The sequence below is a fragment of the Biomphalaria glabrata genome, chromosome 1, assembly GCF_947242115.1.
Source record: "Biomphalaria glabrata chromosome 1, xgBioGlab47.1, whole genome shotgun sequence".
Lineage (NCBI taxonomy): Eukaryota > Metazoa > Mollusca > Gastropoda > Planorbidae > Biomphalaria > Biomphalaria glabrata.
Window position 1 is genome coordinate 1,713,439 of NC_074711.1, and position 25,367 is coordinate 1,738,805.

The window sequence follows — 25,367 nt, forward strand, 5'->3', positions numbered from 1 at the left end:
TCTATTGTCTATAGCACACTTATCTTATCTTATATAATACAGACGTTACTTCAAAAAAGAAGATGATTACGTCCTACGCGTCATGCATTCAGTCATGCATATTAACCAATGACTTAAATTCTGCCAAGTCACTGGTTTTCCTGGCTAGCTCAGGCAACCCATTCCATGCTCTAATAGCACTAGGGAAGAAGGAGTGTTTGTACAAATTTGTCCTGGCATATGGGACAAATGTCTATAAGACACATTGTCTGACTATAGGACACAGGACATATGTCTATTGGACCCATGTCCATATGAAATAGTTTGCATGTATATGACAATTTTAAAGTCTTCTTGACAAACATGAGATCAAAAGGACATATTCTTTTTTTCTAATATTGTATGAATTTTATTCTCACATCCAGTATTGACAATGTCTTTATTTCACATTACTTGTTTATATCTTAGAGTTATTATAAAATTAGCCTCGGCGAGTGCACATTTCACTTTAAAACAGAAGTGTGCACTCTTAGAACACAGATACACACAACCTAATTGAACACCTGAACACTCTCAATGGAACACACACACACACACACACAATAGCTCCACACTCATGGATCATCTTGAAATTTAAATGTGTGAAAGAGATCTTTGCGAGGCTTCAGTGGAGGAGTTGCCTTTCTTATCATCGAACGAGCATACTCGGTATTATGTAAACCAGCTTCTCGTAACTTCTGCTCAAGTCGAATTCTGTGGTCTGATGTTATCTATACAAAAGTAAGACAAATAAAAACAACATAACTTTTTTAAAAAATTATTTATGTAGCCGATGTAATATTAGTTTAATGTCACTTAACATTGCTAGATGTCGAATGACATTTATTCGTCATTTATGATTCATGCTGTTAGTTAATTTTCATTCTTTGACAGGGAGGCACAGTGGCTGAGCAGTAAAGTGCTTGGATTCCGAACCGGGGTCCAAGGTTCGAATCCCGGTGAAGACTGGGATTTTTAATTTCAGCGCCTCTGAGTTCACCCAGATCTAATGGGTACCTGACACTAATTGGAGAAAAGTAAAGGTGGTAGGTTGTTTTATGCTGGCCACAACATCCTCATTAACCGTGGTCTAAAAGGGGAACTTTTTCTTTGACAAATCTGAGCTTAGGGATTTTCACTTAGCATTTGAGAATTAAATATTATATTGTCAAATCAGGTTAATCAGACAATCTCAGGATGCAGTTGTTTTGGTCCTAATAACTCAGACAATGTCAGGATGCAGTTGTTTTGGTCCTAATAACTCAGACAATGTCCTAATAACAACCTTCTGTTATAATTAACCAGATATAATTGTACAACAGGATATGTTTCAGTACTTTAGGATTTGGTCCAATAAGCAGCTGGTCTGATCAACTGGTGGTTAGGGTTTTTGTAATATCTTTGTGTCGGGCAAACTTCTGTCGTTCCACATAAGAGAGGGAACCATAGGGATGTGAAGTAAACATAAGGCCCCATAAGGATGAAAAGTTAACATGGCGCACCATAGGGATGTGAGGTTAAAGAAAGGCCCCATAAGGATGTAAAGTTAACATAGGGCACCATAGGGATGGGAAGTTAAAGGAAGGCCCCATAAGGATGTAAAGTTAACATAGGGCACCATAGGGATGTGAGGTTAAAGGAAGGCCCCATAAGGATGTAAAGTTAACATAGGGCACCATAGGGATGTGAGGTTAAAGGAAGGCCCCATAAGGATGTAAAGTTAACATAGGGCACCATAGGGATGTTTGGTTAACAGAAGGCCCCATAAGGATGTAAAGTTAACATAGGGCACCATAGTGATGTTTGGTTAACAGAAGGCCCCATAAGGATGTAAAGTTAACATAGGGCACCAATAATCCCACCATAGGGATGTGAGGTTAACAGAAGGCCCCATAAGGATGTAAAGTTAGCATAGGGCACCATAAGGATGTGAAGTAAACATAGGGCCCCATAGGGAAACCAAGGGTACTGCAAGGATGTGAAGTATTTTAACAGAGCTTTAGACATTGGACACCTAAACACTTTATGAAATTAGTGGTCTCAGTCTGTTTGTTTGACAGAGTGGCTGATTTGTTTGTCTCAGTGGTTTGTTTGTTGGACACACAAAGATTGACACATGAACAGACTTCTTACAAACCTGCTTCGATGTGTAGCTGTTCACTTTGAACAAAGGTTCTAACATGGCTGACTCGTGGAACTCTTCTTGCTTGAGATGAGCTTCCCAGGCCTGGTCACCAATTAGAGGACAAAGTCAATTATAAGGAGCAGAAATACAAATGTTTAGGACTTATCTAGTCACAAACATATAGGACTCATCTAGCCACAAATATATAAGACTCATCTAAACTTAAATATTGATATCATCATGCTAGTGTTCATGCAAGTACATAGGAAGTTTTCCTATGCTTTGACTAAATTCAGAAGGTGCCAAAAAATGAAACACATTCACTTCTGCAAAAGTGGTTAACCCTAACTCTAAATAATTAAAAAGTTAAAGAAATTGTATCAAGTAAAAAAAATAAATTATTTGAACATCAGCTTGTTGGCTGCTTGGGTAAACAAATGTTTAAAAATAAAACAAAAAATTGAGCAACAGCCCATAATACCTTTGTGTATACTAGAGATTAAAGTCTTAATCTGAGTATTCAACTCAAACATAAATGTAAAATAGATTTTGGAAAAATGAATATAGAACATTTAATGAGATGTGGCAGCACAATAATGGGCTGAAACTAAGAGAATAACATAAAAGAGTTTTTTAAAACCATTACAGTATGAAGTGAGGCTTTGAAATCAATGTTAAAAACAAAAGTACTAAGTAAAAACTAGAAATCTTTCTTTTTCTTTTTGGGTTCTACTATTCCATAACACTATCTGGACATAGTTATGGGTTCCTCAAGGGGAGAGGAGCATTGGATTGACCCTTAGAGCAGCGGTTCTTAACCTTTTAAGATTGGTGACCCCTTTTTACAATCTCCCACTCTGCCGTGCCCCCCCCCCCTCATAGACACATACAGCAATAGAAGAATAGACAATAACAATCCTTATTTTTGATGGTCTTTGGCGACCCCTGGCAAATCGTCAATCGACCCACAGGTTGAGAACCCCTGCCTTAGAGCAAATGGTATAAATAGCCCTGACATTATCCTGGGTGGATCAAAGTCATAGGAGTGTCATTCAGTCATATTAAGTCACATGTTCTTGACTTGTATGGAGACATAACTGCGGGTTTTTTGTTCAGGACTTTTGGAAGAGAGGATCTGAACCGCTCAAGCTCTCACTCACATGGAGTTTAATAATGATCTACAAGTTCCTAAAATTAAATCATAGGCAGCAAAGGATTAAAGTTGACCATTAGGGAGCCTTCATTGTTTTAGTTTTCATAAACTTGTTAAAGCTTTTTTTCACAAGTTAAAAGTGAAATATTTTTTTTATTATCTATTCGTGATGCTAATAAAAGCACAAAAGGTTTTAATTAAAGATTTAATGTGTACAACCAATATACAAACCAATGTACACGTACAGCCAATCAAGATTCCATAGAGACTGATCTTATTATAAAACTAACCTTTGTGCCTTGAAGAGCTCGAAGGGGATCACTCTCTGCAATAACTCTGACCTGTTGATACAGATATTTCATTAGGTGCAATATGAAATCAATATCAAAAGTTAATGTGTGGACTATTTGAAGGCTACATAATTGCTTGATATGTGAATCCCAGTGTTGTCACGGTGGTCCCTATTTCAAAACCCACCAACTGCAATCCAATGCAAGAAATTTGGGCTGTGGTCTAACAGTCATCATGTCTGAAAGAATGTCTGAAACTTATAAAACATCTCACCTTCACCTGTTGGACCGTTGGGGCACCACACAAGATCTGTTGACCATCCTTTTCCATTCCTATCTTTTGCTTTGGACAGAATCTCCCTCAATGACAGACCCATCCATTCCTTTATGTCGTCTCCCATTGCTTTCTCTGTCTGCCTCTTCTTCTTTTTCCTGGTACTGTTCCCTGATGGAAGGTCTTGGCGGGCCATGAGGACCTTGTCATATGGCCATAGAATATTATTTTGCGTTTTTTTGACAGTAGGCCATCATGAGATCCAATCTCTGTACTAATCCTGTCTCTAATCTCTTCATTTGTGATGCAGTCTTTGTAGGTGATATCTGGGATCTTTCTGTAACATCTCAATAAATCTCCTAAAAGATAGAAATAAAATAAATCTCACCTTGGATCTTAGAGCCTCAAGCCTAGCTTGCATTTCTTCTTCTTCTTTGACTTTCTCTATTTCTTTCTGTTTTCTTTCTTCCAGTTTTTCGCTGATTTGTTCTTCTCTAAAAGAAGAAATACATTCAATCTCAAATAAACACTGACTAATAATTTATACCCAGAGTAAACATATTTGGTAAAAAATTGATATCAATATAATTAATTTATTGAAGAATGCTCTATTTTTTCCCTAGTTGTTTTTGTTCATAAATCTTGTATACATGCTGTAAGTAATCTACCATTTTGAGAACAAGCTACTTTACTGCAATGAAACAATGCTTTTATTATGAGTAGCTAGCAAAGGGAGGCTACAATTTTAAATTCAAACTTTTGAAGTTTTCTTTGATCTGCCAGCCTGTAGTCAATTTCGTGCTTGGATGGGTCCAGCATTTATTAGATAAAAAAAGCAAAGAGGTGAATTATAAGTTTACGTCTGCTTGTCAGTCACCAGCTCATCAAACAATAAGTACAATAGCTCACGTCTGCTTGTCAGTCACCAGCTGATCAAACAACAAGTACAATAGCTCACGTCTGCTTGTCAGTCACCAGCTGATCAAACAACAAGTACAATAGCTCACGTCTGCTTGTCAGTCACCAGCTGATCAAACAACAAGTACAATAGCTCACGTCTGCTATAGATAGTCAGCTTTTCAATTAAAAATAATGTTCACAATCGACTGTTCTTTTTATCTTAGCATAGTTTTGTTTTCAGAGAGGGCTGAAACATATTTTTAAATGTTGTGACTTAGCAGGCTTCATCTGAATGCCTATTTAAACATTAGGACTATTTATGACTAGAAGACATTTTTCAAACTGAAGTTGCCAGATTTGATTATGGTGGCATTTGTAGAAAAAAAAAGTACTGGAATATAATTAGATTTAGCACTGAGACTGACAACGGCTTGTATAATCATAATAAAAACTTGTTAAATATTTTTTAAAATACTATAAAAAAAACAACCCTTGCTTATATGAATGAAATTGCATCAATTATTTTGAATCAGTGTACAATGGTCCAATCACATTTGTGTGTGTGTGTGTGTCTGTCTGTGGGTATTTGGTGAAAATTTTCATGCTGTCCTTTTAAAAGCAATTGAAAAAAAAAGGTCTGATCAAGCTGGAACTCCATGATGAGAGGCCAATCTTTTTTGCCACTGAGCTATTCAAGTACTTATAAAAATGGAAAGTTTTAGCAGTCCATTATAAGTTTACATATAAAAAAGTAATTAATTATGATTACAATTAATTGATTGACTAATTTGTTAATTTTTTTTTATTGATTCGTTAAATGTCATCGACAATGTATAATGGTCAACTTGACCTGGAATGGGAAGTGGGAAAAATACTGAGTAAAAGATTTTGAATAGATATAAAGATAGATGGAGTGTGTTGATATAAACAACATAATAAAAGAGGCAATCGGCATTTAGTCAAGGAAAATTTCAAGGAAAATTTCAGAGTGTAACTGAAAGAAAGAAGATGGTAACTTTCGTCAGCACAGGGCAGTTCCACAAGTTCAATGATTTTGTGACTCAATATATGGTCCAGTAAATGATTGGTTCACCAACAAATAGTAAAGACTTGGCTCACTGAATAAATTCACCAACACTTGGTACACTATAGTTTCAGTTCATTGATAATTGACTAAAGCAAAATGTTCATAGACAAACAGTTAAGGCAATTTCAGCGAAGAATCAGATTTATACAGTGCCTTTTTTTTGTAAACAAAAAAAATAGGTGCCGGTAATCAGTGATTGATTGCCTAACTTTTAACTACTAATAAATTAACAATATGTTAAAATACAAGATTTATAACTTAAAAACAAATCATTTCACTGACCTGTACTTAATTCTCTCTCTGTCATAGACAGCTTGTTTTTCCATCAACTCTTTGAGTTCTTGAAGTCTTTGCTCTGCAGCAGCTTCTGTATCTCTTCTCTGTTTTTCTTGCTCAAAATGATAGCGTTGAATCTGTTCAAAAAAACAAACAAAACTAGCTTCAAGCTTTGTAACAAGTAAACTGTCCTACTTCTAAAAGTTTTAAAATTTAAAAACTTTTCGGTATCAGCACTAAAAATGTTTGGAAAAAAAATAATTTTTTGGTATTTACATTTTCTTTTTCTTTATTCCTCCTTCTCTTCTCACTCTCTTCTTCCTGCAGTCTTTGTTCTAACGCCTGCCTCTGTCTCTCTTCATTTAACTGAGCTTCTAAGTGCATCATTTCCATCTTTCTCTCTCTCCACTCTTTCACCTGAGGATAGATAGATAGATCCTAGCATTATGTTCAATGTAAAGGTACCCCTTTTAGACCTTGCAATCTATAGGGCAGATGATGTAAAAGGTCAATTATTTCTGTGGGCCATGGGTAATGAGGGTGTCATGTGGCCAGCACAATGACCAACTGCCTCTACTTTTTACCCAATTAATCAAGTCAAGGCAATTAGTCGAGGTATCCATTAAAGCTGGGTGGACTCAGAGGTTCCCAAATATCCCAAAATTAAAAATCTGCCCAAGGATTTGAACCCCAGGACCCCCTGTTCAGAAGCCAAGTGCTTTACTACTCAGCAACCGCACCTCAAGACTTTTATGCCAAGAACAGTACCAGGTAAAAGAAAGAAAGGTAGAACAGACTATAGGTTTGTTTTCTGGGAATTTGTTTGTTTGTAAATGTTTTAAATATTTTGGAGTTTATTTCAGAGTTGAAAATAATCTACATCTTAGCCAGAACCACCCCCCAGGAGTGGGCAAAGTATGAGCTAAACCTCCCCCAGGATGGCAGTGGGCAAAGTATGAGCTAAACCTCCCCCAGGATGGCAGTGGGCAAAGTATGAGCTAAACCTCCCCCAGGATGGCAGTGGGCAAAGTATGAGCTAAACCTCCCCCAGGATGGCAGTGGGCAAAGTATGAGCTAAACCTCCCCCAGGATGGCAGTGGGCAAGGTATGAGCCTGAGAGAATTGAGAAGATCTTCTTCTTCTTCTTCTTCTAGCCAGCTTTATTGCTGCTGAGCTGTGAGCTCTTTTGCAGATTGTGCCAAGGAAAAAAAGTGTGCTGTTTTCTTCAGTTGTTCAGCACTGCCGTACAGGGTGTTGGTTATGTTGGGCTGTAATGGAAGTAGGGTCTGCCTAAGGTGGATTAGGGAGGGGCATTCAAAGAGGATATGGTTTACGGTTTCAGAGGGGTGGGTGCAGTGTCTGCAAAGGGGTAGTTGTGTGGAGTTTATTTTGTTCAGGTGGTAATTTAATAGTGGTGTGTGTCCTGTTCTTAGTTGGAAGATTGTAGATTGTTCTTTGCGGGGGAGGAAGTTAATACTGTCCAGTTTGTTAGGCGTAGTCATTTCTCTGTACATGGCTCTGCCTGTGTTTCCTGATGCCCATTGGTTGAGCCACTCCTCTTTGTGATTGTTGACTAACATTGACCTTAGGGTGAGGTAGTTAACAGGTCTATCTGGTTGTTCCATAGTTGAACCTGCCTTTGATAGCTTATCTGCCTTTTCATTTCCCATGATGCCAATGTGTCCAGGGATCCACTGTAGTGTAATATTGATATTTAATTTTGATATCATCTGGTGGATTATCACACTGAGTGTTGTCAACTCTCTTGGGCTGTTTGAGGTGCTGCTGTTAAGTGCTTCCAGAGTAGATTGGGAGTCTGTAAAGACAACAATATCTGATGGTGGTTGCACTCCTTCATATAATTTGTTTTCTACTGTCTGGAGTGCTATGGTAATTGCCTCAATTTCGGCTTGGAAGTTTGAGCAGTAATCACCACAGGGTGCGCTTATCTCAAAGTGTTTATTATTAGGGAAGACCAGGAAGGCACCAAGACCAGCATTGATGGTAGCTTTGAAAGCCGATCCGTCTGTATAAATATGGATGGCTGTTTTTGGATAGCTTTCGATTGTTTCAAGCGTGCCTACTTTGAGCTCCAGTGGATTTGATTCTTTTGTTAAGGTGTTATTTAGTAAATGTGTTTTGATGGTTGGTTGTTTGTAGTTTAGTCCGGGTGTAATGTTTGAAAACCTGGTAATTTTTTCTCTGTTATTGGGTAGGTGGTGTTTTAGGGCTAGTTCGTCAGTAAGTTGGATCAGAGTCCTTTGCTTTTTTTGGTTGTTTTTCCTATTTCTCTGTGTTAGTAATTTATTTGGATGATCGTCCTCCAACCTTCTGTATCTCTCAATAGCTTCTAATGCTGCTCTGTTGCGCCTTAACTTAAGAGGTTCAATATTGGAGTCTATTTCACAGGCTGCTGTGGGAGTAGTTCTCATACCTCCACTAATTAACCGCAAGGCTTGGTTTTGGATTGTATCTAATGATGATTGATAGGTTTTGTTGGCAGCTACTTGTATGGAGAGACAGTTATCCATTACAGATCTGACATATCCAGTGTATAACTGTCTTAAGGTTTTCTTTTCAGCTCCCCAGGATGTTCCTGCTAGGTGTTTTATTATGTTTAATCTTTGTGATGCCTTTTCTTTTAAATCTGCCATAAAGTGTTTTAGAGACAGTCTTTGGTCTAGTTTTACACCAAGATATGTTGGATTTTCTTCTTTATTTATTGGCTGAGAGTCTATTTTTAGGATGTAGTTTCTTTTTGCTGTTTTGTTGCTGTGGCTAAAGATTGAATAAACTGACTTTTCTTTGTTTATTTCCATTTTCCATAATTTTGAATATGTGGAGATAGTTGTGAGGGCTCTATTTAGTTTGGATCTAGTCAGCACTGGATATTTCTCTGTAGTCCAAATTAAAAGGTCGTCTGCATAAAGTGCCTTATTGACCGAAAAGAGGTCCGGGAGGTCATTCATGAAGATTAGAAAGAGAGTGCAGCTAAGGGCTGAACCTTGTGGTAGTCCTTCTTCCAAACTTTTTTGACTAGAGATGGCACCTTCGAATCGGGTTTGGATGGTTCTGTTTTTTAAGAATGCTCTGATCCAGCTGTACATTTTTCCATGGATGCCCATTTTTTTCATCTTCAAAAATAGACCTTTTCTCCACACTCTGTCATAGGCTTGCTGCAAATCTATAAATACTGCTGTAGTGTGCTTGTTTTCATGAAACCCTTCTACTGTGTCCTGGATAAAACGAAAGAGGTGGTCTTCTGTTCTACTTGCTTTCCTGAAGCCAGCTTGTGCATTGTGGAGTGAGCAAGTACTTTCTAGCCACCAATAAAGTCGGTTATTGATCATTTTTTCTGCCATTTTGCCAATGTTGGATGTTAGAGAGATTGGTCTATAACTTTTTGGGTCTCCAGGTGGTTTATTTTTCTTTAAGATGGGTATTATGTTTGCGGTTCTCCATTCCTGTGGTATGTCTCCAGTTTTCCATGTATGGTTGATAAAGTTAAGTATACAGTTTTGGGCCTGTGGTCCTAGTCCCCGAATCATTTCATTTGTTATTTTATCGGGTCCAGGGGATTTTCTTGACTTGAGGCTTTTTAGGGCAGTATTGAGCTCATGTAGAGTGAAGGGAGTGTCAAAGATCTGACAGTTGACTGTTGGAGCTTTTTCTTCTTTCTTTAAGATATTACTGAAGGCCTGGTCCAATTGTTTTCTTGGCTTTGACTTGTTAATGCTGGCAAAATATTTATTGAAGGTTTCAGCCTTTTTAAGGTTTTCTGTTATTATGTCGTCAGTGTCTTTTATAGGTTGGGGGTTTGTTATTTGTTTCTTTCCTGCTAGCCGGTGCAGAAGGGTCCAGGCCTTTCGACCATCCTTGTTTAGATCTAGTTGTTCGCATGTTGTGGTCCACTTTTTCTTTTTTTCTGTTTTAATTTTGTATCTTATAAGCCCTGTCAATTTGTTGTACGTTGTCTTGTTCTCTCTAGTAGGATTTTTTTCTATAGTCTTCCTGGCCATGTTTCTTTCTTTTACTAATTTATCTAATTCAGGTGTCCAAAAAGGTTTGTATTTCTTAACTTGGCCTCGAGGGATGTATTTTTTTGCTGCTTGTAAGATGTTGGAGACTATAGTTGTGTAGGTTGAATTGATGTCTGTCTCAATTACGCTTGATAGTCTTGTGTCTGTTTCTTGTGAAAAAGCTGCCCAGTTAGCTTTTTTATAGTTCCATCTAGTTGTTTTGTTGGACTGGTATCTACCTGGCGTTCCAATATTGAGGAGTATAGGCCTGTGGTCACTACCTATGTCTTCAAGTACTGTTATTTTAGAAGAATCGGTAATGTCTGTAGAGATAAAAGTTAGGTCAGGTCTGCTAGTTGTGTTGTGTGCTCTGTGGAGGAAAGTTGGAGGTGTAGTTTTGTTTTGCAGAAGGTGTAGGTTAGAGGCATTTGTTACATCCTCTATTTCTTTGCCACGCTTGTTGTAGTGTGGGTAGCCTAGGGAAGGTGTGTGTGCATTGAGAAGATCAAACAATAGTGTGGCGCACCTCATAACCATGCAGCCTTCAATATGACAAGAAATATGTGTTGGCGTGTGACTAGAAATCACCTTCTTGATGAGTGTACCAAGGAAAAATAGTGCGCTGTTCTCTTTAGTTGTTCAGCATACAGAGTGTTGGCAGTAGTGATAGTAGGGTCTGCCTAAGGTGGATTAAGATGGGGGCATTCAAAGAGGATATGACTCATGGTTTCATAAGTGTGGCCGCAGTGACTACAAAGGGGCAGGTGTATGTATGGGCTCTATTTTGTTAAGGTGGTAATTTAAAGGTGTGTCTCCAGTTCTTAGTTGAAATATTTTAGATTGCTCTTTGTGGGAGAGGAAATTATGTATGTAGATAAGATACACATTAGAAAATGACAAAAACATTTTCGTTGGTAAATGACAAAAACATTTTCGTTGGTAAATGACAAAAACATTTATGTTGGTAAATGACAAGGACATTTACGCTGGTAAATGACAAGAACATTTATGTTGGTAAATGACAAGGACATTTACGCTGGTAAATGACAAGAACATTTATGCTGGTAAATGACAAGGACATTTACGCTGGTAAATGACAAGAACATTTATGTTGGTAAATGACAAGGACATTTACGCTGGTAAATGACAAGAACATTTATGCTGGTAAATGACAAGGACATTTATGCTGGTAAATGACAAGAACATTTATGTTGGTAAATGACAAGGACATTTACACTGGTAAATGACAAGAACATTTATGTTGGTAAATGACAAGGACATTTACGCTGGTAAATGACAAGGACATTTACGCTGGCAAATGACAAGGACATTTACGCCGGTAAATGACAGGGGCATTTACGCGGTAAATGACAAGGGCATTTACGCCGGCAAATGACAAGGACATTTACGCCGGCAAATGACAAGGGCATTTACGCCGGCAAATGACAAGGGCATTTACGCCGGTAAATGACAAGGGTATTTACGCCGGCAAATGACAAGGACATTTACGTCGGCAAATGGCAAGGACATTTACGTCGGCAAATGACAAGGACATTTATGTCGGTAAATGACAAGAACATTTATGTTGGTAAATGACAAAAACATTTATGTCGGTAAATGACTAGGACATTTATGTTGGTAAATGACAAGAACATTTATGCATTGACTTACTTTCTCATATAATATTTGACAAAACTGTTTCTGACGATGATGGTATTCATTGCGGACTTCCTCGAGTTCTTGCGCTACAGCGACTTCAGCAAAGGTCATTTGAGCTTTGTGTAAAAGTTCTCGCCTGTCTCGAGCCCACTCAAAGTAAGCGACCTTCAGCCTCTCATGGAAATACTTGCAGTCTGTCCACCAATCTTCATGACGTGACTGTCCACAAAGAATTTCATGTTAGTTCATATTTTAAACCTTTCTGGCATAATATCATATTGATACAAAAAATATAAAGATTTTGACAAACTATTTTTATTTACTGGTATGTTATTGAATTTCTTAAACAAATTAAATCCTTTGAGAGTAAGTATATATATATGTAGTGGGGTGGATACTTGTTCAGACCACACCAGCCACCCCGATATTCACATGACCTTTTCCCCCTAGATGGCATCTTGTGCAATGGACCTCATTCACCAATCGTAAATAAACACATTTAGCCACGCCATTATATTCATAAAACAATGAAAAATACATATCACGTGACAGCCTTTATGGATTACATAATTTGTATAGAAGATATAGAGAATCACATGGCTATATGTTGTTTGTTTACGATTGGTGAATGAGATTCATTGATGTTCTACATACAACAAACATACATTGTTTTAAGAGTTTTGCTCGTCTCCTTTCCATACAAAAAACTATAACAATCACATAGGACAAATCTATACACTGATTCTTAAAAGCCAGTATCTAGAGAACTATTTTGTCATTAATTTGTATGTTTCTGGTGTTCAATATCTCTCTTATGCTCTTATAAGAGATTTTTGGTTTACAGTATAAGATTTTGTTTTGCTTATATCTAATATTTTGGCTTTGATGTTGTGTGTACAAGTTGGTCTAACCATTTAGACCTGTTATGTTTAGTTTATGCCCATATGTAGTTTTATGTTTGCCTTTGGCAGGTCTTTAGTTTATAATAAGCGGATCTAAATCGGCCATTGAGTTGCCTTCGCCATTTTAGTTTTTCTGTGCCGTGCCCACCACATATATATATATAGGGCATGGTGACCAAGTGGTATGTCAAATGGCTTTAGAAACAAGAGTTCGGAAGTTCAAATCCTGGTGAACAGTGAGATTCTGAACTTCAGAATTTTTTAGGATGTCCTTGAGTCCACCCAACTCTAATGGGTATCTGAAATATGTTGGGGCAATAAAGGTCATATGACAACCTCATTAACCATTGGTTTTAAAACAGATCAGTTTTAAATCATCTGTAGTCAGAGATTGCAAGTTCTATAATAAATGTAAAAAAAAACAATAACTCATCAGACAATAACCCAGACTTTTAGTTTGCTCCTAGAAAATACAGACCAAAGACAGCTTTGTACCAGCAGTTTATGTCATGCAACTAATCTTAGGAAAGAAAACTAATATAAGCCATAAAAAAAAAAATATTTGAAGAAGGTTGACCTTCATTATTCATTCAACTGAGAGCAAAGCAGGCACACACACTTTGTTCTATTTAATCAATAAGCCAGACAGTTTATACCAGGCAAGTCATTTTTTAATTAATATACTTATGGAAATTAATATACTTATGGAAATGGTAGGCCTGAATGAAATAAAAATAAATAAAAAATATGATATTGTAAGACATTAATGATATTTAAAATGTGAGGGTTTTTTTTTACATTAATTTTATTTACCAGCTCTGCAAATGACTTTGTTGGTAAATGTTTTTTAAGTCGATCTAATAAAAGTTTCCTGCGGTTCATCATTTCTCTTGGGTACTGGTCCACGACTGCCACAAACTTAAAATGCTCGTCTTCCTCCCAGCCATCATCAGAGCTGAACAAATCAGAACAAGTCAGATGTATCACATACAGCACTTAAAAAATACATTTTAAAATTATTTTTATTATTATACAGTTCCCTTTTCAGACTTTGTGATTTAAAGGTCATTTGTTTCTGCGGCCCATGGTTAGTGATGGTGTCATGTGGCCAGCACAACACCTTTACTTTCCCCAACTAATATCAGGTACCCATTAGAGCTGAGTGGACTCAGAGGTTCCCAAATATCTCAAAATTAAAAATCCCAGACTTGACCAGGGTTTGAACACGGGAACCCTGGATCAGAAGCCAAGCACTTTACAGCTCAGCCACCACACATCCAGTGCTTAAATAACGACAAAGAATTCCTCATGTTTAAGATTTTGGTTTGATGGTGGTAAAAAGAGAAGATGAACTGTCACAAGAAGAAAACATAAACATCAGCCACTGTCCCTGTGAAACAGTTCAAAGGTCAACCACTGCACAAATGAGATGTTTGGAAGACCCTAACTAACAAGAGGTCAAAGTCTGAAACCAAGTCTAATACTGAAGTGGTTTATTTTTATTAAACAATGTGACTTTAAGTTGTCTCTTATATAGACAAAAAGAGTTTTTTGGTTGAATGGTCTATGTGACAACTTAAAGTTGTCTTTTATATAGACCAAAAATGGGATGGCTGCCATGTAGTGTGGTATGTGCTCAGGATTATTGTTGGATGGTCCTGTGTTCAAACCTTGCCCCCCCCCCCCCCCCCAGGTGGTTAGGGCTAGGATGTAATAATATTCAAATTATAGGATGTAAAAATTTTCAAATCCGAAGGAACATCTGAAACAAGTAAAACAAATAAAGCAAAAAAAATATATATATGAACAGGCAAATGAAAAAAAATATTTTTTTTTTAAACAAAGCTTATCTAAGGGAATGAGTAGCTAATTACTGCCATATATCTCAAGATGACAGGGTTTAACCCCCTTTCTTCTATTTAAATAAAATTAATTAATTACTAAATAATTGATTACCGGTTAATGTTTGGTAAGGAAAATAACTTGTACTTTACTGGTAGATATAGTTTAAGGACAGAGTTCTTCCCCTTTCGATAAGCTTTGCTTTTTCTTTTTTAAAAAATAATTTTTTTCTTGTTACTCAGTTGTTATAAGAATCTCTGCCCAATACTTCTTTCTTTTTCAAGTCACACAGTTCAAAGTTCATTTAGAAACATACCTCATAGCGAAAGAATGTTTCCTCTTCAGCTCCTCTATCATTGTTTGGTATCTTTCATCAATAATGAGAAACTCTTGTAAAACATCCGACTTCAAGTTGGGGTCAGGACATTCAAGCTCCATGGCTTCTTGCGGAATGCCAGGATGGACTGCCACATGTTTCTGTAAAGCAGGAGGGCACAACTCTAAAAGCAAATCTGTAAATGAAGTAAACAAATAAAAGATGTCTGGTTAATGAATAAGGTATCACATGCCTGGTTAATTGATTCCAACCACAACCTTAACATATGGATACATGTAAGGTTCTTGTTTGAAGAAATGTCATTTTTTGTGATGCCAAATAAAAGAACATCAATGGTTAAAATGATTTGTGGTAAGCACTCTGGACTGTCGCCTCCAGTGTACTAAGTTTGAACCCAGCATGCTGCCATCTCCTGTCGACCTGCAGAAGGTTTGATCTAGGATGTAATAATCTTCAATTCTAAAAGAACATCGTAGACCATATCCTATTATAAAACAATAAATTTAAAAAACAATGACAGTATTCACTTGGTGCTAATTAAAGAGATGCTTTCAAGGGTCTCTTTAAGGACAGATTAAAAAAACAAAATAGCTTAGAAATTCAAACAATAAAAAAAAAAATGTAAATAAAAACTTAAGTAAAATAGTAGTGGAATCTGATGGAAGGAAAGATTACAAGTAAATACTAAAGTGAAAGAGTAATGGAACCTGACAGAAGTAGATACTGAAGTGAAGATTTAGAACTCTAACCTGATTGAAGCTCTGCCTCCAGACATTCCTCTTCATATTGCAGTTTCTCTTGAATACTTTGCTGTTGACCTTTGACACTGTCTATAGTTTTGGTTATCTCCCTGTGTTTCTCTATAATGTCTGGGTTGCCATACTTGAGCTCCTCACGATGTTCACTCAACCAATATTTCAAATCATCTCTGAAACGAACAACACAAAGTCCAATTTAAAAAAAAAATGTTTTACATGGTTCGGACGTTCCTTCAGAGTCCTAGGTCAAACCTCCCGCAGGAAAAAGGAGAAGGCAGTGAGGATGAACCTGGGACCATGATATTTTGAATATTTAGCACATTGGCACAATTTAGGCCATGTCGTGCCCATAATCCCTCAAGGTTTATTCACCCTTCATAGCTCAAGAGCTAAATTTTATATAGTTAAGTCATTAAAAACAAGGTCCATTCACAGCTCAGATGGTAAAAATAGGACCAAGGAGACGACTAAATGACAGTCCAGGTCGAATACAAGGCAGTCATTTAAAGAGTGTGTGAATTTAGCTGCTGTTAAGGAGAGTATGTAAAATAACGGATGAAAATAAATATTACATTCAGATAAATCAACATTAAAATCATGTATTAAAAAGATGATAAAACTGCCACTTCTTACAAAAATTATTTGAAAAAAAACAACAACAAAAAAAAACAAGATTACAAAGAGAGTTTGTGTTACACAAACTCAGAGGCGGCCCCCGTCGAAGTCGGATCCCTGTCGGATCTGCATATTCGCAAATAATATTCAAGAGGTGATTTAATTTTGATGTAAAATGTTTTACACGTTTCGGATGTTCCTTCAGAGTTGAAGATAATTACTTCCTAGTCCAAACCTCCAGCAGGACGACGGGGGATGGGAGCGGGCAGGGTTTGAACCCTGGGCCATCCATAAATCTGAACGACAGTCCAGCGCGCAAACCGCACGACCAGGCAGCCATCCGATGGTCAAAAGTAATAATGTTTCAAAGATTCATTTGCCGTAAATTTAAATTTAAATTTAATAAAAAAAATAGTAGATTAGTTTTAGTATATTAAAACATTACAATATTGATCAAAACGTTTGGAAATGAAAATCTACACTTTTTTTTTACACTTTAAGTTTAGAAATTGAAATTCTACATCTTAATCTAGTCTATTTTAGTCTAAACTAGATCTAGAAATTCTAGATCTAGACTCCAAAATAATTTTAATTAGAATATAAATCCAGATCTAGATATACTGTAATAAAAATCTAGATCTAGTTTAAAAAATCTAGATTAGATTTAAATCAAGATATCATTCCTTTTTTAAACGCGAGTCACATAACGAGGCTTAATAAACATTACTATACCGAGTTCTTTTTTCATTTCATTTAAAGAATTAATTCCATATAACGTCAGAGGGAAAAAAAAACACTACGTCACACGGCCTAGCTAGACTAAAAATCGCCTTCATCTATAAGAGCCATTTATCGAGTGTTCATAGACTTTGGTGCACCGAGTGCGTTCTTTAAGCATTTCATTTAAAGAATTCATTCCATATGACGTCAAAGAAAAAAAAAACACTACGTCACAAGGCCTAGCTAGACTAAAAATCACCTTTATCAACACGAGCCATTTCTCGAGTGTTCATAGACATTGGTGCACCGAGTGCGTTCTTTTAGCATTTCATTTAAAGAATTCATTCCATGTGACGTCAAAGGAAAAAAAAAAACACTACGTCACACGGCTTAGTTAGACTAAAATATGTTTTCATTAATACAAGCAATTTTTTCGAGTGCTCATAGACTTTGAAGCACCGAGTGCGTTCTTTAAGCATTTCATTTAAAGAATTCATTCCATATGACGTCAAAGGAAAAAAAACACTACGTCACACGGCCTAGCTAGAATAAAAATCGCCTTCATCATTACGAGCCTTTTATCGAGTGTTCATAGACATTGGTGCACCGAGGGCGTTCTTTTAGCATTTCATTTAAAGAATTCATTCCATATGACGTCAAAGAAAAAAAAAACACTACGTCACAAGGCCTAGCTAGACTAAAAATCACCTTTATCAACACGAGCCATTTCTCGAGTGTTCATAGACATTGGTGCACCGAGTGCGTTCTTTTAGCATTTCATTTAAAGAATTCATTCCATGTGACGTCAAAGAAAAAAAAAAACACTACGTCACACGGCTTAGTTAGACTAAAATATGTTTTCATTAATACAAGCAATTTTTTCGAGGGTTAATAGACATTGGTGCAGCACCGAGTGCGTTCTTTTAACATTACATTTAAAGAGTCCATTCATATGACGTCAAAGAAAAAAAATTCCATTACCTCACAATAGGCTAGTACCGGTTCCATACCATATTTACACGAGATATTTAACGAGGGTTCAAAGACATTGGTGCACTGAGTTCTAATAGAATTTATTTTAAAAGGATCAAAGCCACATTGTTTTTGCGTTTTGTCTGTCAGTCGGTCTGTCCGTTATCTTGATATAAAAAAAACAACTAAAAGTTATTAAAAATTGATTAACCTTTATTTTACGTTTCAAAACATCGCAATAATTTTTAGGTATGAACACAATTGAAAAGTTTATATAATAGATTGTTCCGGATGTTTGTATAAATAGTAAAAGAAAAAGAGAATTTCAGATAAATGTAATACCGTTAATTAAATTTTTTGGATGGTCTCGTATAAAAATTAGATGTACTACAGCCACGTGGAGAGATTTTCATACGTTACTTTGGTGTTTGGATTCTGTTTTCCTTAAAAATCGGAACATAATATTAACGATAATTAGATTTTTTAATGTTTTAGGTAGAAAGTTAAATGTACTGTAAGAGAGTAGTGAGTTAAAATATTTTTCATAAAAATCCGTAAAAACATTATTTCGTAAATGAGAAGATTATTTGTTTATTAATTAGAAGAGGGAGTTCAAACAATTATTTGGCGTTAGTAGATTTTTAAATAAATTCGGAAATTTCTGGGGACGATTTGTAAGAAACAAAATCCGGAACTTTCTTTATCGATTACAAAACTTCTATGTTATGTTTTACAAGAAAATTAAATGTCTAAAAAGTAATTTTCAGTAATCAATTCTAGTAAATTACTTTTTTTAAAAGCCTTATGCGATTTCAAACAATCATTAGGCATAATTCATGTTTTATAAAACAATATCCGGAACATTTTTACACTTAATGAAATATAAGTCAGTATAGAGATTATGATTTAGCATTAATATGCTATTTACATAAAAAACGGAACAACATATTATTGATAATGTGTTTTTGCAACGTTTAAGCATGGAAATTGAATGTAATATAAGTTAGAAGAGCAAACAAACATTTGTTGGCGTTGATTAGTTTTGCACAAAAAAATCCGGAACAATCAATTTTAGATACTTAAAACTATTGAGATGTTATGGGAGGAACATTAAAGGGTAAATCAGATTTTCAATAGCTTTTAGAGTTCTAGTTTTTTAAATCTAATCGTGACGGACAGACCGACCAACAGACAAAACGCACAAAAATAAGCACTAAACAAAAAATAAATAAAATCTGATTTTTAAAAAAAGTTTAAGGAATTGGTTTAGCACCTGTTCATGTTGCGACGTTACGCTACTGCACGAAAATCGCTGCATAAAAAGTCCATTAAAAAAAATGTGCGTGATATTTACATACAAAGTGCATTATTAGCCTTTATAAACAAACAGAAATGTTTTCTTTTAATTTTAGCAGCTAGTTGACCAGAAAAAACGTCTTTAACTATTATTTGTATTTGTTGTAAACATTTCCTGTACATTTTAAAAATATATTTGACTTAGTGATACTGAAAATACACAAAAATTGTCCATCTTTGTTACCATATTGTAACATTGCCTCCCTTACATTTACGTAATTGTTTTAGAATTGGTGTATTTTTATGAAAAAATCGCTTGCATAATTAATTTTATAAATTAAACGGTTTGCTTTTAGAAAACCAAAAGTAGCCGTTGCACCTAAACTTTTCAAGCCGGATTTAATGATGAAATAATATTTTTCATATCTCTTTTAGTTTTCGAGATCTGAGTGTGACAGACGGACAGACGGACATTTTGCACAAACCTAATAGCGGCTTTTTCCCCTTACGGGGGCCGCTAAAAACAGAAATTATTAACCTCTGTGGCCTCTATGCCTAAAAATTATAAACCTCTGTGGCCTCTATGCCTAATGATATTAGAATTTTTTAAAGGATTGTTTGTATAGCAGTAGTGACCAACTTGTATCAGCCTGGCTGGACACAAATTTCTCACATGTGTCATAAGCTACATGAAGGAAAAAAATTAATTGATCTACTCCAATTTCATTAAGCCCTGTGGGTCCGAAGAGCCAGACAGCATGCATCATGGGATGGATGTCAATCATAGGCCATGGAATTTAACAAAAGGGACGTCTTCCAGAATGGTTAAGTGCATGGCCTTCAAACTAGAGGTCTTGAGTTTAAATACTGGTGAAATTTGGAATTTTAAGATGTTTTAAGTCAAATTGATGGTTGGTCATTGTGCTGACCACAAGACATCCTTATTCAATTCTGGTCATAGAAACTTCGTAACCTAATAGCAACCAAATGTCCCCAACATCTTGTAACATCCTTTACTATGACAACAATCACACTTTCACCAGAAATCACTTATTTACTTTCACCAGACATCACTTATTTACTTTCACCAGACATCACTTATTTACTTTCACCCGACGTCACTTATTTACTTTCACCAGAAATCACTTATTTACTTTCACCAGACATCACTTATTTACTTTCACCAGACATCACTTATTTACTTTCACCAGAAATCACTTATTTACTTTCACCAGAAATCACTTATTTACTTTCACCAGAAATCACTTATTTACTTTCACCAGAAATCACTTATTTACTTTCACCAGACATCACTTATTTACTTTCACCAGACATCACTTATTTACTTTCACCCAACGTCACTTATTTACTTTCACCAGAAATCACTTATTTACTTTCACCAGACATCACTTATTTACTTTCACCAGACATCCCTTATTTACTTTTACCAGACGTCACTTATTTACTTTCACCAGACATCCCTTATTTACTTTCACCAGACATCCCTTATTTACTTTCACCAGACATCACTTATTTACTTTCACCAGACGTCACTTATTTACTTTTACCAGACATCCCTTATTTACTTTCACCCGATGTCACTTATTTACTTTCACCCAACGTCACTTATTTACTTTCACCAGATATCACTTATTTACTTTCACCAGACATCCCTTATGTACTTTCACCAGACATCCCTTATGTACTTTCACCAGACGTCACTTACTTACTTTCACCAGACATCACTTATTTACTTTCACCAGACGTCACTTATTTACTTTCACCAGACGTCACTTACTTACTTTCACCAGACATCCTTTATTTATAGTTGTTTTTTTTAAATAAAAACACTAACTTTAGAACACTGTTGATATAAGTTACTTTGACAAGAAAAACAAAACAAAAAAACGTGTGAAAATTCGGTTTCACACATGTTTAAATAGATGCAAAAAAAAAAAACAAACAAAAACTAAATTTCAATGATAAAAGTCGAATAAAAAAAAAAATTATAACTTAAAATTCATGCCACCCTTGCTCAGTGTTTCTCAAAGTGGGTTATGAGTACTCCCAGGGGTAAAGGAAGATTTTGAAAGGGCTATGCGGTGCACCTCAATAACTTTGCTGATTTTTTTAAATACCCATGTATTATGTTCTGTTAATAAATTAAAGTGTGGTTGAGGGGGGGGGGGGGGGGTACTCAGCATTACACAAGTTATAAAAGGGGTACACATAGGTCAAAAGTTTGAGAAACGCTGCCCTACCTGAATGAGGTCATAGAACATTCAACAAAGAAGAATAGAACTAAGCCAACTAGCTAAAACTAATATAAGATAAGATAAGAAGCTAAACTTAATAAATAGACAGACCTCATCATCCAAACTGGCTCAACCGTGTTCTTCTTAAAACCTTCAAAATCTGCCTCAAGGCTGCCATCAAAGTAGTCAATCTCTTTATAGAGAGGGCCACACATATCAGAGCTAAGGTTTGTCCTCATGTGAGACTCCACTGTAATTTCTGCCTGTTTAAAAAAACAACAACTTTTAAAAATGATCACATACGAAGATAAAATATCAAGCATGATCACCATTACCTAGGTAGTAAAATAAAAGTCAAGCAGAGTACTTATATATCGACAGACGTTACTTCGAAAAAGAAGATGATTATGTCCTACATGTCATGAATGTAGTGTTTTTACTGGTAATGTAATGTTTTTACTGGTAATGTAGTGTTATACTGTAGCCTGGTGAAGGTAAAAATGAGAAAAAATGAATGGAAATAATGATAAAATATGCAAAGGATTTTCTAGAATCAATGCATAGTATGGAAATCATCTCAAACTTATGACCAAATCATGTCAGGACTGGTCAAAATTTAGGAAGTAACTATACTATCTATAAAGTACTGCCAGATCCATTCAGAGCTAGGCAGTAGGGAAACTATGACTAATGTCAAGATAAAAATATCCTTATCAACCTCTAACTAAACATATGTATTGTTGTAACTCCAGTGGCGGACTGAAAGGGTTAATGTGTGTGCGGCATACTGATACACACCACTCAGGTCAACGGCTGTCGATAGACAAGGGACAGTACTGCTAATAACCGCAAGTATGATCTGTGTTGTGGTCATGTGATCAAAAGCCTTCATGGTCGAGAGACAGTGTGTTAAAAAGGAAAGTTGAGTCCAGGACAGCAAAGCAGTGAGGACTGTGTGGTACCTTGGGAGTCCTCGAGAATGTAGCTGTACGAGCTAGAGAGACTTGTAATGTTAAGTTAGGCAGTTCTGTTTAGTACAAGAAAGCATTTGAATTTGATGTAGCCAATTGTGTTGAATTGGTTGTCGATGTATTTGTAATTAAACCACCACTTTGTTACTTGAAGCTCTTGTTGTCAAGTTGATGTTTTAGATGTGCTGTTGTGTTGTTAAGCAGTGTTTGCAGAAGGCCTGATTAGGAGAGATCGTAACAGTATTCTATCTGACATAAAACTCATAGTATAAGTATATTGTGTTCCATCAAATTTTTATAGAACTTTTACTTCATTTGTAACAATTAGTTTACAAATGGTACTAGAATAAGTTTTTTATAATTTTTTAAAAAATAAAATACAATAGGCATACTAATTAATTGAGCTTCAAATTGAAGTCAAAGTTGTTTGGATTTAAGAAATATTTCTTAAAAAAAAAAGAAGATGCATTCAAATACAAGTTCACCTTTTTGCGTAAGTGTTGAAGTCGAATAAATTCTTTCTGCCAGACAAGTTGATGTTGTTTCAAAATACTGTTTTCTTTGTGCTGTTGAGATGACTTCTCTATTTCATTCAGCTTCATTGAAGCTTTGATGGAGGCAAAACGTTTCTGAGAAATGGCTGCACGCATGCTGTTGTAGTCCACTGCATGGTACTTGTTGCTCCCAAGTCCATCCAGCATACGATGAACCAATCCATCTTTATAAACAAAGGAAAATACAATGCAATGTTTAAAAAGTACAAGATAAAAAATTCCCCTATTTAAACTTTGGGCTTTTTGTAGTTTTTAAAAATTGTGAAAAACAAAATGGTAGAGAACTTGAATTTGAAAAGAAGTATGGCTAATGATATTCATTTTTAACAGAGAGCTATCAACAGTTCTCACATGAGGTATAGTTTATTAAAATGATATAAATGTATAAACTGTTTAAATACAATTTAAAATTAAAAATAAAAACAAAACTTTATGTTGTCTACTGGATGATACAAACATTATCTTAACATCCTCAATAAGTAACCAAAATATTTCATTCACACCAAAATATAATGGATTAATAGATTTTACTACAAAACAAATAAATTCTTCGATTTCTTTTTTATTATTCTTTAGCATTAGAAATATTGGATGTGATTAGTTGAATGACAAATACTAGATATTTAGATAGCGACAACAATATTGATTATTGTAACTTTATAGTTAAATTACCTGAAGCAACAGATTTTAAACTTGTTGATGACTGCCACTGAGATTTCTCCATTAATATTAGTTTCTAATTTCTGCATAAAGAAAAATAAATGAATACAAGGTAACAGTAAATGATATAAAAGTCTTACTTTAGCAAATGTTAATTTTAAAAAAATGTACTTGTGTTTAGGTTTGAAAATTATACATTAATATTATGATATAAAATTTCGCTATACACCATGATTACAAAGATGACTGCCTGGTCATGTGCTCATCTCCAACTGGCCTGTGGGAGGATTGGGCTAGGACTTGAGAATCTTCATTTCTGAAGGAATATCCAAAACATTTACAACAACAATCGAGCAAAATCAACTAACCAAGGTCAGTTCTTAATAACCTCAAGAAATTTCCAAGTAATATATGTTTTATATGTTCCTTCGGAATTGACATTATTTCATCCTAGTCCAAACGTCATGAAGGATCATGTGGGAGTGGAGTGGGCAGCTGCAGGTTTAGAACTTTGGACCATCAAGACAAAAGTCAAGTGCACATACCACACTACCTGGCATCTTTACTCAACACATCAAAGCATTGGTCAGAATATGATTGATCCAATTTTCACAGCATTCCTAGACAACATTACAGACTGTCAGGTTTTTCACCTTAGCCTGGCTTAAAAAATTAAATACCTCCATTTCTATCTTATTGACTAGTCATACAAGAATAAATTAAATCATTAATGAGATGGGGAATTTTCTTTTTAACATTGTAGGTTTCATAATTAGATCTACATTCGATATATTATGTTTTTTTTTAAATACTGAATGATAAATCTAAAATAAAAAACAACACTATTGACTAGTGTCTAGTCTGGAGACTAGTACTAGTAAACAATATTCACTACTTTCTAGTCTGGAGACTACTACTAATAGTAATAATTTAACTAGATTTTACTAGAGTATGAAACTATGATCAGTATGTGACTATGTCTTTCCACCCAGAAAAATGACAGTTATTAAGAGTAACAAAAAAAACTAAAACAAATTAATTTCACTTATCTTATTCATGGTAAATAAATTATTTGAAAACAAACTTACAAAGTAAAGAATGAAACAGTCTGTGAATGTTATTATTTATTTATTTATTATTATATTGTCACTGTCGACACTGACTGTGTGACAGTGTGTGATTCAAGTGATTGACAGTGACTGATTCAATGTGATTGTCCTGAAAAAAATAGATTCTGGAAGTAGTGACGCTGACCTACATGATTATCGTTTAGTGAGTGAATATAATTGATTTTTTTTGTGAACAATTACTGCGTTAATAACATGATCAGTCAATAAAAGGTTCTGTTGAAAAATGAAAACATAAAGTTTGAAGACCAGATCTAGATCTAGACTAGATCTTAAATAAAAATACTAATGTAGCGTCCAAAGTTACTCGGACTTCCGTTGTCAAAAATGATCTGTCCAGATTCTTGTTGCTTTTATAGACTAGATCCAGATTCATTTGTACAAATATATTTATCAGACCTTTATTTAATGCAATTGTAAAAAATATCATATTTTAAAAATGTATTTATTTAAACTAGATCTATATCTAGATAATTAGTATGGAAGCATTCTATGATTCTATTTTATTTATATGCTCACGAGTAAATTAATTATTTTAGTATTATTTCAATATCATT

At 35.3% G+C, this 25,367-nt stretch overlaps 1 protein-coding gene across 1 annotated transcript; it reads right to left on the reverse strand.

Annotated features, from left to right (window-relative positions):
* Positions 1 to 213: 213 nt before the first annotated feature.
* On the reverse strand, positions 214 to 25,128 carry LOC106068478 (coiled-coil domain-containing protein 148-like). The gene is made up of 14 exons (XM_056043681.1): positions 24,772 to 25,128; positions 23,696 to 23,766; positions 22,955 to 23,187; positions 21,610 to 21,761; positions 15,632 to 15,810; positions 14,862 to 15,057; positions 13,517 to 13,658; positions 11,814 to 12,020; positions 6,400 to 6,540; positions 6,130 to 6,260; positions 4,249 to 4,354; positions 3,587 to 3,637; positions 2,156 to 2,245; positions 214 to 749 (listed from the first exon to the last, which is right to left on the reverse strand). The coding sequence occupies exons 2-14, from the start codon at positions 23,745 to 23,747 to the stop codon at positions 594 to 596; spliced, it is 1,836 nt and encodes a 611-aa protein (XP_055899656.1). The 5' UTR covers positions 23,748 to 23,766; positions 24,772 to 25,128; the 3' UTR covers positions 214 to 593.
* Positions 25,129 to 25,367: the final 239 nt, after the last annotated feature.